Below are 16,352 nucleotides of genomic sequence, written 5' to 3' on the forward strand. Positions count from 1 at the left end.
ATTTAGTAATGAGTCAACAAATATTGAGTACCTACTGTGGGTGTCACACTGTCCTAGGTTCTGGGGGTAAAGTCATGAGCACAGAGTTCATGTCTTAAAGGAGTAACGTTGTGGACAAAGATAGGTTAAAACAAAGCACAGATATGTAATGTAACATAATTTTGGGTATTGATAAATGCTGTTAAAATAAAAATAGACTAGGCCAAGTGGCTCATGCCTGTAATCCTAATACTTTGGGAGGCTAGGGTGGTAGAATTGCTTGAAGCCAGGAGTTTGAGACCAGCCTAAGCAACATAGTGAAATCTTGTCTCTACAAAAAAGTTAAAAAATAAAATAAAGTAAAATATTAACCAGGCATAGTGACATGCTTCTTGGGAGTCTAAGGCAAGAGGATCACTTGAGCTCAGGAGATTGAGGTTGCAGTGAGCTGTGATTACACCATTGTACTCTAGCCCAGGCAACAGAGCAAGAAAGACTCTGTTGGAAAAATAAAAATAAACTAAAATAATGTTACAGTAGTGGATGGGGTTGGGTGGGGAACTACATTAAAATAGAGTGGGAGAGAATACCTCTCTGCATTAGTGACCTTTGAAGTGAGATTTAAATGATGTGTAGGCAAACATAAAATTGGGGGAATAGTATCCTAAGCAAAAGAAACCATTAAGTACCAAAGTTCTGAGCTGGGTCTCAGCTTGGTTTCATGGGGCAGAAAAAAAAATCCAGGGTGATTGCTGAGGTTTTACAGGTAATATAGGACAATGCAGAAGATGAGATGAGAGAATAATCTGGATCTTACACACAATTTAAGTTCATAAGAGAATTCATGGGTAATCTTCAGCAAGAGAAACGTGATCCAGTTTATGTTTTAGGACAAGGTTTGGCAAACTTTTTTTTCTGATGAGTCATGTAATATTTTAGGTTTTGCAGGTTGCAAGTTCTCTATTGCAACTATAACGTGGCCATTGTAGTGTAAAAATAGCTATGTAATGAACTATGTAATAAGCCATGTGAATGAATGAATAATAAAACTTTATTTGTGGACATTAATATTTGGATTTCATATAACTTTAGTGTATCGTGAAATATTATGAGAGTGTGAGCAGCTTCCCAGTGCCCCAAAAATGTAATGTTTAGGATTTTTTAAAAAGTAGCATGATAGCATGAAACCTACTCAGCTGTATGGTGTTCTTGTCTTTTAGTCCATAGATTTTTCTTCCTGGAAAAAGAAATGAAAATAACTTTGAAAATATGTATGTAAGCAAAGACTTCTTTTGAGCAGTATATTTTCATCTAATGAATGGTTAACTATGAACTTATATTTTGAACAAGGTTGCTTTATTGAATTCCAGTTGAATTCATCTGGTTCCAATTTTGAATAATCTGGCTATAACACAATTTAACAAAAAAGTTTGATGCTTGAACTGTTTAAGGAAAAATTTTTGTTTATGATAAAGGTAATTTTAGGACATAGACAACTTAAGTTCATTTAGGTAGTTTTGAGTATATGCTTGTAAAAAAATCACCTTTTAAAATGTTTTTTCTTGGTAAAAGGGAAATTTAACATCTTTGTTATAGATTTTCTGGGGTAGGAGAAAAGTACTGCTCGTTATTGTGTACCTGGGGTGTACTGCTTTGATCTATGTAATATTACTAAGTAACTTCAGAAATATCAAAGTAACCTTATGATATGATCACATGTAAGTGGGAATACATTTTTTAATTAAGTCCAGAGTAAAGATTGGTTTTGATATATTTATTTTTAAAGAAATTATTTTTCTAAGTGCTATTATTATGGCAGTACAACTTATTTGAGAAACATTTCTTCCAAATATTAAATTTTATAAATGTAACAATAAAAATCATTTGTTTATCACTTTAGATTGAATTTGGTGACACAAAAGATAAAGTGTTGGTGTTTTTCAAGCTGCGACCTGAAGTCATTACTGATGAGAATCTACATAATAATATTCTTGTCTCATCCATGTTAGAGTCACCTATTAATTCCCTTTACCAAGCAGTACGACAAGTATTTGCACCAATGTTGTTAAAGGTGAGTAAACTAACTGTCCCGTTTTTTTTTTAACCTAGCATTTTATTTATTTATTTATTTTTTTAACCTAGCATTTTAATAAATGTTTTCATACATACAAACATAGATGTTTATTATTTTATTTTATCTTATCTATTTATTTATTTATTTTTGTTGTTGTTGTTGTTGAGAGAGAGTCCCACCCCATGCCCTGAGCAGAGTGCAATGGCTTTATAGCTCACTGCACCAGACTCGGGCTGTGGACATCCTGCTGCCTCAGCCTCTGGAAGCCGCTGGGATTACGGGTGCTTGCCGTGGTGCCTGGCTGGAATTTTCATTTTTTTATGTGTCAGGGTCTCACTCTCATTCAGGCAAGTCTTGAAATCTTGAGCTCAAGCAATTCTCCCTCCTTAGCTTCCCACACTGCTGGGATTATTATAGGCCTGAGCCACTGTGCCCAGCTGTTTATTATTTTATTGTATTTGCTGTTAATATCATTAGATTTATAACTAAAATACTTTTTAACTCTTAATTTTAAAGTAAGCTTTGTTGACTTAATTTTAAAGTAAAGGTGTAAAATATAACTCACATAAGCTCTTACATTTCTTTGGTAAATGATCTTTATAGTTTTAACTATTGAGAGGACCTTTTTATTCCCCTTATGAAATGGAGGTGCTATCAGTCTTTAAGTTAAACAGGGGTTTTTGGACATAGTTTTGAGATAGTGTTTAAGGAAGCCAACTTGATTGGCAAGATTTTGATTGAGCAATCGTTGTTCTTGTCTGTTTTTATTTAGGATCAGGAATGGAGCAGAAACTTTGATCCCAAACTTCAGAATCTTTTGAGTGAACTAGAGGCTGGCTTGGGTATAGTTCTACGAAGATCAGATACTAACTTATCAAAATTGAAATTTAAGGAAGATGACACTCGAGGTATATAACCTTAGCTTAATAAAAGAAAGTACAAAATGATTGTTTCATTTTAGTACATTAGTAAATGAACCTATTTCTTCACAGATTTTTTTTTCCATGCTTTTGGAACTTCTCTGAGCATAAGCTTTTTTTTTTTTTTCTTGAGGCAGTGTCTCACTGTTGTCTTGGATAGAGTGCTATGGTGTCATAGCTCACAGCAACTTCAAATTCTTGGTCTCAGGTGATCCTCATGCCTTAGCCTCCCAAGTAGCTGGGACTATAGGCTCCCACCACAGTGCCTGGCTATTTTTAGAGACACGGTCTCGCTCTTGCTCAGGCTGATCTCAAACTCCTGATCTTAAGTGATCCACCTGCCTCGGCCTTCCAACGTGCTAGGAGCTAGGATTACAGGTGTGAGCCACCATGCAAGGCTAGCATAAGCCTTTCTTTAATGAATAGATTTATATAGTTTTGGGGAAACGGAAAATATAATCTTTAGCAATGTGCAGTTTGTAGAAATATAGTTGATTCTCATTATTTGCAGTTATATATGTTTTATAAAGTCACTGTGAACCCTGAACTAGCCAATTCTGAACCTTTGCATCTAGAGGAAATATAGGGTTAGGTTCCTTTGAGCTTTTAATTTATATATTGTTGATACATTAACATTGACTTCATGGCCAACAGTACTGTAAATCATGCTTGAATAAAGCTTATCTAATATGTGTATTTTCTGTGTAAGGCACATCACAACCTTCTTGTGCATAGAAACCCTGGACAGCAATTTAGTGTTATGCTATAGGGCATTTTAACAGCAAAATCATTAAGAGAAAACATAAAGGTGTGAAAGTGTGGTACTAAATAGACTGCAACAATATTTGTGTACAGCATGAGATAGGGAACAAGAAGGTAGAGTATCACCTTGTTTGACCTTAGCTGGGAACCTTATGTGTCAGGTGACTCAAATGTTTTGCTGCTCTGACATTCTGTGTCTTGTCTTTTCTAGGTATTCTTACACCAACTGATGAGTTCCAGTTTTGGATAGAACAAGGTCATCGTGGAAATAAACAGATAATTAAAGAAAGAGCCAGTTATTTTAAAGAACTATTTGAAACAATTGCAAGAGTATGTGTTCATACATAGTTATATATCAGGGATTTTTAAAGGCACTTTAGGATGCAATTTTCACTATACTTTCCTGTATTTAAAGTCTACTTGATGAATGTGAACCAAATATATCTTTCATATGTAGCAAAGTTTACTTAAGATGTGTGTTTAAAATGACTGCAAATGAGAAATCTAAGTTAGTTAAATTCTGATCTCTAGTCAATGTTTTTCTCAAGACCAAAATTACTTTTCTGCAGGTATGTAGTGAAAAACAAATAATATAATGGAAATTTATATATTTAGTGGTAATATGTTCTTTTGAAAGAATGTTCCCTTTATTTGAATTAGCATTTTGAAGTAATCTGAAGTATGAAGACTTTAGTTTTATGCTTATTTGATTATTCCTTGATGTATTTACACAGAGATTAGATAAGTGACCATTTTAAGTATGATTACAAGAGGCTATAATTTTCTTTCTTTCTTTTTCTTTAAGGCTATTATTTTCAAAGGAACTATGTAGTAGTTTTCTGTTCATTCCACAACAATTTTAATAATACCATTTTAATGAATTGTTTGAAATGGTTGTAATAAGCTTTTTTGATAACGGTGATGAAACACAGTATAATAAAACTTGTACTATGGTTGTATTATTATTAATTATAATATCATGCAATGCTATAGAGGAATGAATAAAGACATGTGAATGCCTGTGGAGTTGAGGCTACCTCTACAGGGTAAATTTTTTTAAAAAATGAATTCAGATACAAAATATGTAAATAAATGAATGGACTTTTTACAATTTTATTTTTTGGCTTTCATGAAATTTATGTGTATGGAGGAGCTTGTAGGGCATTTGCATAAAGATGTAATTATTGCCTGATCTAAAAAGGTAGAGAAAATTATATGGTAAATATTACAGTTGTAGCCATTGAAAAAGCCTGGAATCATTTTGACTGTATTACCCAAGGTTTAAATATGATTATCTTTACAAATTAACGAATTTTGGTTTTAGGAGTTTTATAACTTGGACGCTCTATCCTTATTGGAAGTTGTTGATTTGGTAGAGACTACCCGGGATGTCGTAGATGATGTGTGGAGACAGACAGAACATGATCCTTATCCTGAGTCACGGATGCTCCACCTCTTAGACGTCCTAGGTACCTGCAAAGGAATAAACTTTTGACATTTTGTTAGCCTGTCTTATTTTCATTTCTTTTTGTCCTTTAAGTCCTTACTTAAGATGCTCCTTAATATAACAACTGTTATTCAATATAACTCTTCAAGCAAATCATGTATTATTTAAATAAATATTTGTTTAATTGGCTAAGTCATATAAGTCAAAGTCTTTGACAACTAATAGAAGTAAATTTTCATAGATGTTTAGTGTTTATTATGTATATATTAATTTAGACTTTACTTGAACTGAAAAATTATATAAGATATTTTGGCTTATCTGTCAGTATTAAAATTTTTGATCCCCAGACTACCCTTCTCATTATTATTATAAGGAAATATCATACAAGTACATAAAGTTATATGTACTAGGTTATTTATTGCAGCCTTGTTTGTAATATGCATAAAAACAAATAGTAATTGAGAAGTGTTTGCATAATGCTATACCCACATAGTAGGCTCTGCAGCCTTAAAGTAATTTATATTTATTTTTATATTTGAAAGATGTACATGATATAGTGAAAGATGCGAAACTGCAAACTAATGTGTTTGTATGTGTGTGTTTAAAATAATATTTGTTATTGGGTGCCTGGGGGTGTACATGTGATATTTATAGATTCTTTAATTAATTTGTATATTTTTATTAAAATTGTCCTTTGTGTTTTAATAGGTGGTTCATTTGGAAGGTTTGTTCAGAAAAAGTTGGGAACTTTGAACCTATGGGAAGATGCTTATTATCTTGTGAAAGAAAATCTGAAAGCCAGTATTTCGATTTGTGAACAGTGGGTGATAGTGTGTACTCATCTAACAGGGCAGGTGTGGCAGCGCTATGTTCCTCATCCATGGAAAAGTGAAAAATATTTTCCAGAAACCCTTGACAAACTCGGCAAACGCCTTGAAGAGGTATCAATTTGATTATTTGGATCTTTGTCTTTAACTGTAATGTAGGTCTTCACTTGTTTGTGAATGTATTTTATACTCAACAAGCACTTTCCCTTTGTTATAATATTATTTGAAGTTTTGAGAGTAAATAAGAGTTAAGGTTATGTGGAATAATTTATGGCATTCATCTGGCACAGCGCCAGGTGCACAGTGGGAACTGTGTGCTGATTTCTACATTCTCTTTTTTTCTTCAGCAATCAACTTGTTAGTTGTAAGCTTGTATTTTTTTCTTCATTATAAAAAAGATAATCCACTTGTCCATGTATGGAAGCTCTCAGACATTCTCCTGAGAGAATTTCGCTCTCTGAAATTATTTTTAAGTAGGGACAGTTTTTAGGGCATACTTGTTTCAAATATTTGAAACAGCTGCTTAATTTACATGAGTTATGAGTTTCAGTATAGAACTTAGATATTTAACTTCAAATGGATAGGCAAAATGAATTTACTAAAAAAAAATGAATTTACTTAAAGATTACAAAGCTAACTTTTTCCACCTTGCTTAAGGGAACTGTAGTTCTTTTTTTTTTATGGAATATTTCAAACATACACAAAGGTAAAATAATATAATATACCCCTTACTCAGTGACATTTTTCACTTCTTGTCTCGTCTTTGTCTCCTGTGCCTCTTCGGTTTTTTGGCTAGTCTTTTTAAAGCTGAGATACCATATGCTTCCATCCTTAAAATGTAACTATGGTACTATGATCACAGCCAAGAAAACAATGATACTTTCTTAATATCTTTTTTTTTATCTAGCCAGTGTTTATTTATCCTGACTTTCTTAGAAATTTTTTATAGTTGGTTTACTTGAATCAGGTTGCAGACAAGGTCTACATATTGCATTTAGTTGATATGTCTCCTGAGTCTCTTTTAATTTAATTGTTTCCCCTTTCTACTTTTTGTGCCACGTTGTATTTCCTACCTTTTGGATTCATCTTTTTATATGTATCTATGTATCTGTTGTTCAGCATTTTCCCTTCTCTCCCATTTTTCCTATTTAACTATTAGTTAGCTATAAAGCCTTGATTAGAGTTCTCCTTTTTTTTTTTGCAGTTTTTGGCCGGGGCTGGGTTTGAACCCACCACCTCCGGCATATGGGGCTGGCACTCTACTCCGTTGAGCCACAGGCACTGCCCTTTTCTTTTAAACAATAATACGTCATGGTGGTATGGATAGTTCTTACACCTCTTACATCAGTAGGCATGTGATATCTGTTTTTCCCACTTTTAGTGATATTGAGTTTGAACTGCATTGGAATGGCAGTATGGACGATTACTTCTTTTTATTTCCTTTTAGATCTATGAAAAATAGGTTAGTGTCGGGCGGCGCCTGTGGCTCAAAGGGGTAGGGCGCCGGTCCCATATGCCAGAGGTGGTGGGTTCAAACCCAGCCCTGGCCAAAAAAAAAAAAAAAAAAACACACACACACACGAAAAATAGGTTAGTGTCATAGTAAGTTCCATATGCCACCATGAAACATTTTCTGGTAGTAACGTTATAACCTCATGAATTTTTATATGTTATGTGTTTTAGTCCATCCTATAATAGTTATATTCAAATTATTTCATCTTTGGGTAGAGAGTGCTCCTTCAAATTAGCTCTTGTGTCATTTTGACTCAGCTCCAGTATTTCTTGGATAACTTAGGCCCTCCAAAATATTCTAGCCCAGCTTAGGCCATCTTGTGCATTTTCTATCCCATACATGAAATTATCCATTATTCTAAGGAGCTTGGTTCTTTTTGGTGGGAAATAGTATTTGGCAGAAACATGGTTGGGGAAGTTACTAAGGAATGTTTTTAGGCATTCTAGGTAAATGGAGTTGTTAAATAGATATTTTTTTAAGCAAGAGAAAAATAAAACATGAGTTTATACTGAGATTGCCAACTCAAATGGATGGAAGATTATAGTGTTTTTACTTAAACTTCTTGATTACCCTTTGATTGTTGGTGGAAATTTTCAGATTAAAATGCAAAGATAATCTTTTTCCAGCTGTTTATAAATTATAAATAGGGCTGTTAACATGTCATTTTATTATTAGAAGTGCAATTTAATTCAGAATAATGAAAATCAGAAGTTTTTATTTATATTTAGGGCAGATTCTAAAAATTACATAAGCTTTAAACATAGTTTAAAAACTTTAGATTTCATATATTTTACTAGATTTGAGCATGGTGGTTAATGTTAGGGTGCATCACTTTGATTGCTGAGTGGTAGATCTCAGGATTATAGTGACAGTTTTAATGTTCATTTCAATTATTGTTCTTTAAACATAGTTTAAAGAAATTTTTACCTTATAGCTTTAGATTTTAAACTTATTTTTGCAGCCTTTTTAATTTAAATAAATGTATTATTTTCATACTTTATGTTTTAGGTCTTAGCTATTAGAACAATTCATGAGAAGCTTCTCTTTTTTTTACCGGCTGGTGAAGAGAAAATGATATGCCTGGCTCGAGTATTTGAACCTTTTACTGGCCTGAATCCTGTGCAATATAATCCCTATACTGAGGTGAATATATGTGTGTTTAGAATTTCTCTGATTTCCTATTTATGTTTTTCCTTACAAAATCAGATTTTTGAAATACTAAAGTCTAATAATATTATTAATGTGTTTAGCCCTTGTGGAAAGCTGCAGTCTCTCAATATGAGAAAATTATCGCACCTGCAGAACAAAAAATAGCAGGAAAATTGAAAAATTATATTTCAGAAATTCAAGACAGTCCACAGCAGGTAAAATAATGAAATATTTTACTTTCAGTATTCCCCTTCAGCTATTCTAGTAGTTATATATTTACTAAGTCAATTCATTGGGATGAGTATTTACTTATTTTGTTTTATATTAGCTTCTTCAAGCATTTCTGAAATATAAAGAGTTGGTGAAGCGTCCAACTATAAGCAAAGAATTGATGTTAGAAAGAGAAACTTTACTGGCAAGACTTACAGACTCAGTTAAAGGTAAAATTTTATCAGAGATTATAGTGCTTGAGAAATATTTTTGTAGATTACTTTTTTCTCTGTTGCCTACCATTTAGGATTAAGAATACATTTTCTGACCTTTTGTGCTAAAGACAAATTTATTTATTTGTTATAAATGCCAGATTTTTTGAATTAATAGGCTATTTTCTTTCTCTGTTTCAGTTGAGATAAGGTCCTTGAGGACAAGGACTAACTTTTATTATTTTTCTGTTCGTAACTTTTGACACATGGAAGGCATTTAGGAGATCTTTGCTCACTCTGGGCGTTCACTTATTTGGTTTAAATTTTACAGATTTTCGAATGGACTTTGAGAATCGGTGCCGAGGAGTTCCTGGTGATGCAAACGGACCACTTTCTGGCAAAAATCTTTCAGAAGTTGTCAATAATATAGTTTGGGTTCGCCAGTTGGAATTGAAGGTATATGTTGTAATAAAATTTGACGAATACAAATTATAAGATGTGCTAATAAATTAAAGCATGTAGAAGGTGCTATATGACTGTAGTGTAAATAGTCTTTGTTTTTCTTGGAATATCTAATTTTCACGTGAAACCTAGAAGTCTGAAAAAGTATAGAGAAGAGATTCTAATGTTTCTTTGCATTCCTTGAAGTTGAAGGAAAGGTGAAAGTTAATTGTACATTGTTTACAGGAGTGAGAACAATTTCGGATTTAAAAGACTTATTTTAGTATTTTAATAGTATTAAAATTGCCGTAAGGCTTTTATGGACTTACTAATTAGTATGTGACACAGTGTCTTACATTTGACTTGTACAAGGCATGTTAATAGTACATGATCATAGTCTGTGATTAAGAGCAAGACCTCATAGAATGTTACAAAAGCTAGCAAATTTAAGTTTGTATTTTTACAGCTTTATTTTCTGAAATACTCTGCTTAGTGATTTTGTCAGTTAGTTTTGCAGGGTTTTATAATGTTCTCTGTACATTTGAAAAGGAAAAGTTTTTATTTTTCTTAATGACATTTAAATTGGCCTAATTATTGTTTAAACTATTAATGAAAGCATTTAGCTGAGAGCCAAAATTATTGCTGAACATCTTTAGGAGTATTGCTGATGTTCCTGGAGTTTCCTCTGAAAATCAGTGGTGCACCTGTATTTGGAGAGCTGACTTTTTCTTTATTCCTTACTCCTTTACTCTTCATATTCCTTGTATGGGTTATTTGTCTTCTGTGTTTTGCTATTCCAACACTGTATTTTTCATATGCGAAATAGGGGTTGATAGTCTTACATTCTTTGGCAAATCTTCTATTTTACTACTTACAGATGAAAAGACAAATACTTTGTGAATCACAGATCAGAGAAGGGAGCTCATTAATTTAGGCTAATTTTATTAGAATTTAAATGTATTAATACATGTTCTTGTAACTTGACTTTTTAAGGTAGATGATGCTATCAAGATTGCAGAGGCTCTTTTATCTGACTTGTCAGGATTTCGATCTTTTCATCGAAGTGCTGAAGATCTTTTAGACCAATTTAAATTATATGAACAAGAACAATTTGATGATTGGTCCAGGGATATTCAGTCAGGTTTGTCTGACTCTAGATCTGGTTTGTGGTAAGTACAAATGTACTAACCCGTAAAATCTAAAGCTGTGTTATTTATTCGAGTGGCAAGATGGAATTAATTATCTTCCTTCCTTTCCCAAACTTGCTGCTCCTCCTTTAGGTTTTTTGTTAGATTTTGATCAACTTTTGAGTCATTAAGGTTGTAAACTTTGGTGATACAGTTAGTTGACTACCTCCCCTTTGCTTCTCATGTCTATTTTTCAGAATTGTGGATTCTCATTTTGAAATTAGTCTTTTGCTCATGGTTGTTTTTTTTTTTTATTTTTTTTATTTTTATTTTTTTTTATTAAATCATAACTGTATACATTGATATGATCATGGGGCATCATACACTTGCTTCATAGACCATTTGACACATTTTTATCACAGTGGTTAACATAGCCTTTCCGGTGTTATCTCAGTTACTGTGCCAAAACCTTTACATTCTACATTTACCAAGTTTCGCAAATACCCCTGTAATATGCACCACAGGTGTGATCCCACCGATTCCCCTCCCTCTACCCACCCCCACCTTTCCCACTTCCCCCTATTGTTAAGTTGTAGCTGGGTTATAGCTTTCATGTGAGAGCCCCAAATTAGTTTCATAGTAGGGCTGAGTACATTGGATACTTTTTCTTCCATTCTTGAGATACTTTACTAAGAAGAATATGTTCCAGCTCCATCCATGTAAACATGAAAGAGGTAAAGTCTCCATCTTTCTTTAAGGCTGCATAGTATTCCATGGTATACATATACCACAATTTATTAATCCATTCGTGGATGGATGGGCACTTGGGCTTTTTCCATGACTTAGCTATTATGAATTGGGCTGCAATAAACATTCTGGTACAAATATCTTTGTTATGTTGTGATTTTTGGTCTTCTGGGTATATGCCCAGCAGAGGAATTACAGGATTGAATGGCAGATCTATTTTTAGATCTCTGAGTGTTCTCCATATATCTTTCCAAAAGGAATGTATTAATTTGCATTCCCACCAGCAGTGCAGAAGTGTTCCCTTTTCTCCGCATCCACGCCAACATCTCTGGTCTTGAGATTTTGTGATATAGGCTAGTCTCATTGGAGTTAGATGATATCTCAAAGTAGTTTTGATTTGCATTTTTCTGATGATTAAAGATGATGAGCATTTTTTGATATGTCTGAAGGCCGTGCACCTGTCTTCTTCAGAGAAGTTTCTTTTCAAATCCCTTGCCCAGCCTGCGATGGGATCCCTTGTTTTTTTCTTGCTGATGCGTTTGAGTTCTCTGTGGATTCTGGTTATTAAACCCTTGTCAGAGATATACCCTGCAAATATCTTCTCCCATTCTGAGGGCTGTCTGCTTGCTTTGCTTACTGTGTTCTTAGCTGTGCAGAAGCTTTTTAGTTTGATCAAGTCCCAGTAGTGTATTTTTGAAGCTGCTTCAATTGCCCGGGGGGGTTCTCCTCCAAAGAAGATGAAATATTTGGGAATTTACCTAACAAAAGACGTGAAAGATCTCTATAAAGAGAACCATGAAACTCTAAGAAAAGAAATAGCTGAAAATGTTAACAAATGGAAAACATACCATGCTCATGGCTAGGAAGAATCAACATTATCAAAATGTCCATACTACCCAAAGCAGTATATAATTTCAACGCACTCCCTATTAAAGCTTCGCTCATGGTTTTTAAATTGGTTTTGATACAGATTTTCCACTTTTTTGCACTATTATACACACACACTTTAGCCATAACATTTTATTAAACTCCTTGAGACAGATTATTTCTTTTTTTTTTTTTTTTTTTTTTGTAGAGACAGAGTTTCACTTTATTGCCCTCAGTATAGTGCCATGGCATCACACAGCTCACAGCAACCTCCAACTCCTGGGCTTAAGCGATTCTCTTGCCTCAGCCTCCCGAGCAGCTGGGACTACAGGCGCCCGCCACAACGCCCGGCTATTTTTTTGTTGCAGTTTGGCCGGGGCTGGGTTTGAACCCGTCACCCTTGGTATATGGGGCCGGCACCCTGCTCACTGAGCCACAGGCGCCGCCCGACAGATTAGTTCTTCATGGTGCCCAACAGAGTAAAGTGTTGGTAGATATTTATTGAGCAATAGTGAATGTATTAATTGGTTTATCTAATTATTCTAATGGCCATTTAAACTGGGTAGTCTAAAAAAACGATTATTTCTTTGTACCTCGGGTTTACTGTTTCCAGAATATTATTGTCTCTATTTTTCGAAACTTGTCATGCCTTTTTAAAAAGTAATTTGTTGATATATGAAGTTCTATTTATTTTCCTTATATTGCTGCAAAGGATAATTAGGCCAAAAGTGGTGCCTCTTAAATTGAATGAATAATTTTTTTTTTCTTTTTCTAATCTCGAATTCTGGCTTTAGAGGAAGATTAGAGGTAACCAAAGGGTGTAAGAGCATAATGAATATTTAGCTCTTCCCCTTACGCTCTGAGCCTAAAACATGAGAAATACTGTAGGAGAAAAAGAGTTCTTTAGTCAACTAATTTTGGAAAATTTGTACATTTTATCACTGTAGCTCCACAGGAGATACAATATATATAGTAGCAAAACAGGGTCTGAGATTTGCTGTAAAAAGGCCTGTTTATTTGGTTCTACACACTGTTTTTCATTTGACAGTGAAACCCTCTTCCTTCTGTCTTTTTATTTTTTTTTTTTGGTATAAAACCTATCATCCTAAGGAATCATCAGTATTGTCCTAAGGAATCGTATGTTTTTGAACATATTTTGGGAAATGCTGGTATATACAAAGTAATTTTGAAGATCTGTACTTAATAAAGGCAAAAATTATCCTTCTACTTTTCTGACAATAGAAAACTCAGATATAAAATCTTTTATATGCAGCAAACTGATCTTTGAGAATGAATTTCTATTTAATAAATGGTGCTGGGAAAATTGGATAGCCATATGCAGAGGAATGAACCAGAATCTGTATCTCTCACCACTAACAAAAATTAGTTCGAGATGGACAAATCACTTAAATGTAAGGCGTGAAACCATGAGAATCTAGAAGGAAATGTTAGGAAATTCTTCTAGATATTTGTCTAGGCAAAGAATTTATGAAAATGACACTGGCCATCACAGCAACAACAAAAGTAGATGGATGGGACTTAATTAAATTAAAAAGCTTCTGTACAGCCATGGAGGTAATCAACAGAGCAAATAGACAATCTACAAAATAGGAGAAAATATTATCAAGCTATACATCTGAAAAAGGGCTAATGACCAGAATTTACAAAGAACTCAAGCAAATCAGCAATAAAAAATTTAAATATTCCCATTAAAAAGTGGGTAAAAGACATGAACAGAAGCTTTTTAAAAGAAGGTAGACAGGGCAGTGCCTGTGGCTCAAAGGAGTAGGGTGCAGGTCCCATATACCAGAGGTAGTGGGTTCAAACCCAGCCCTGGCCAAAAACTGCAAAAAAAACAAAGAAGGTAGACAAATAGTTAACAAACATGAAAAAATGCTCAACATCATTAATCGTCAGAGAAATGCAAGTTAAAACCACAATGAAGTAGCACCTTACCTCTGTTACAATGTCTTTTATTAAAAAGTCCAAAAATAGTAGATGCTGGCATGGATGTAAACAGAAAGGAACATTTCTACACTGTGGATGGGACTGTAAATTAGTACAACCTCTATGGAAAATAGTATGGAGATAACTCAAAGAAGTAAAACTAGACCTGGGTTGTTTGCTTTAGCAGTGCCATTACTGGGTATTTACTCAAAGAAAATAGGTCATTTTGTATAAAAATGCACTTATATTTGAATGTTTATTACAGTGCAATTCACAATTGCAAAGATATGGAATCAACCCAAGTGACCATCCGCTCATGAGTGGATTAACAAAATGTGGTATGTGTATACCATGGAATACTTAGTACTCAACCATGAAAAGGATGGCTTAAAGCCATTTGCAGCAATTTGGGTGGAACTGGAGGCCATTATCCTAAATGCAGATTTTCTTAATTGCAAAAGTGATTTGAAAGAATGTACATTATATAAACCTAATCCTAAGGAAAGTGATGAAAACATAATACCTTTTGCATAATTTAGTTCAGCATTTTCACAGTCCATACTGATTTGAGTGCCTCAAAGTAGTTTTTGCTACTACAGCTCTTATAAGAAACACAGAAAAATGTATAGTCAGTAAGTAGCAAATCAAAGGTTAGAAGAATGAAACCTACCATTCTTCTTCATTGATCCGCTAAGAAAAATGTTGAAGAAACAAGTGGGCTGACTAAAATAAATCTAAGTTACCTTTACAAAATGAATCAAAACGCTTTTTCTTTATAGTAGATATGACAGTTTGAATTTTAGCTGACAGTTAAAGGATTGATTTTTCTCACTTTAAAACCACTTTGTTGAAATGTGATGATGTATTTTCATGTTATGATATATTTTGAATATTTCAGTTGTTTCCAAAGTATGGATTGTGAAATCACATACCAAAAAAAAAAAACACAACTTGAAAGCTATAATTAAGAAGCGCGTTTTTTTTTTGGGTAGGGGGGAGCAGGCATAGTGGCTGACGTCTGTAATCCTGGCACTTTGGGATGCTGAGGTCCTTGAGCCAAGGAGTTTGAGGCTGCAGTGAGCTAGGGTTATGCCATTACATTCTAGCCTGGGTGACAGAGCAAGACCTTGTCTCCGGGGAAAAAAGCTTTTTCGTGTTTTAACTTTGAGTTAATATTAGATGTTCAGAAAAGTTGTGAAATCTATTATGTTTTTCATTACTCAAAAGAGTGAGAACATAAAGCTTAATAGGTTATTTATTGTGTTTTGCAGTATTGAGGCGAATAGTCGAATTATGGAATTGGATCCTAAGGATGGATCATTAAAAGTGCATTATTCAGATCGTTTGGTGATTCTTTTGAGAGAAGTTCGTCAGCTTTCTGCACTAGGCTTCGTTATTCCTGCCAAAATACAGCAAGTTGCAAACATTGCGCAGAAATTCTGCAAGCAAGCAATTATTCTTAAACAAGTATGAAATTATATCTTTTTAAAACTTCCCTATTCTGAGTTCATTAAATTAGAACATGTTAAGGACTGAATTTTTTACTTTTTTAAAAGGCTAATAAAATAGCACCACTAATTCGTGTGAAATTATGGGTTGCTAAATGACTATATTACAAAATTTGCTTTGTAACCTATGTAGGAATTTATTCATTTAAGATATTTTTGTTTATTGCTTTTCATTCTAAAAACATTTGGAAAATAGAAATAATTATTTTTTTCGTGGTACTTACATGGGTTTTACAGGACCTTCTAATTAAAGGATCCTCTGCCTCCCTCTCAGAGGCACAGAGTTATGGGGTTGATAGATTAGTCTCTGTTTCTAGTTGCTTCCTTGGTGTGCCTACCTGTGCATATATTGCCATCATGTCATTTCCCTGTTCAAAACCAACTGTTACCAACTTACAGCCTATCTGTTTAGTATGGCGTACAAGACCCTTAATCATGTCCCAGCTAAATTTACTGGTTTTGGCTTTCACTAACTGTACTTATCCTCATGTTACACCCCTATGCTTCAGTTATGTAAAACTTGGCTTTTCTCTGAACAAGTCTCCATGCATTGAAACATGTTTCTGATTAGAAAACTTAGTGTCATTGTTTAATTCCAGGTCAAAGGCACTTGTGTGTATAC

The 16,352-nt window shown here is 33.9% G+C and overlaps 1 protein-coding gene across 2 annotated transcripts in view; it reads left to right on the forward strand.

The window, feature by feature from the left end:
* Nucleotides 1–16,352, forward strand: part of DYNC2H1 (dynein cytoplasmic 2 heavy chain 1) — a 306,843-nt gene that overhangs the window by 2,399 nt on the left and 288,092 nt on the right. For both annotated transcript variants that reach the window (XM_053562839.1, XM_053562840.1), the window contains exons 2-12: nucleotides 1,880–2,050; nucleotides 2,826–2,961; nucleotides 3,947–4,065; nucleotides 5,060–5,204; nucleotides 5,891–6,123; nucleotides 8,531–8,665; nucleotides 8,773–8,886; nucleotides 9,000–9,111; nucleotides 9,425–9,549; nucleotides 10,528–10,703; nucleotides 15,494–15,689. In XM_053562839.1, the coding sequence (XP_053418814.1) occupies nucleotides 1,880–2,050; nucleotides 2,826–2,961; nucleotides 3,947–4,065; nucleotides 5,060–5,204; nucleotides 5,891–6,123; nucleotides 8,531–8,665; nucleotides 8,773–8,886; nucleotides 9,000–9,111; nucleotides 9,425–9,549; nucleotides 10,528–10,703; nucleotides 15,494–15,689 (1,662 nt within the window). The remainder of the gene's footprint in view (nucleotides 1–1,879; nucleotides 2,051–2,825; nucleotides 2,962–3,946; nucleotides 4,066–5,059; nucleotides 5,205–5,890; nucleotides 6,124–8,530; nucleotides 8,666–8,772; nucleotides 8,887–8,999; nucleotides 9,112–9,424; nucleotides 9,550–10,527; nucleotides 10,704–15,493; nucleotides 15,690–16,352) is intronic.

This window comes from Nycticebus coucang, chromosome 14, assembly GCF_027406575.1.
Source record: "Nycticebus coucang isolate mNycCou1 chromosome 14, mNycCou1.pri, whole genome shotgun sequence".
In the NCBI taxonomy this organism is placed as follows: Eukaryota; Metazoa; Chordata; class Mammalia; order Primates; family Lorisidae; genus Nycticebus; species Nycticebus coucang.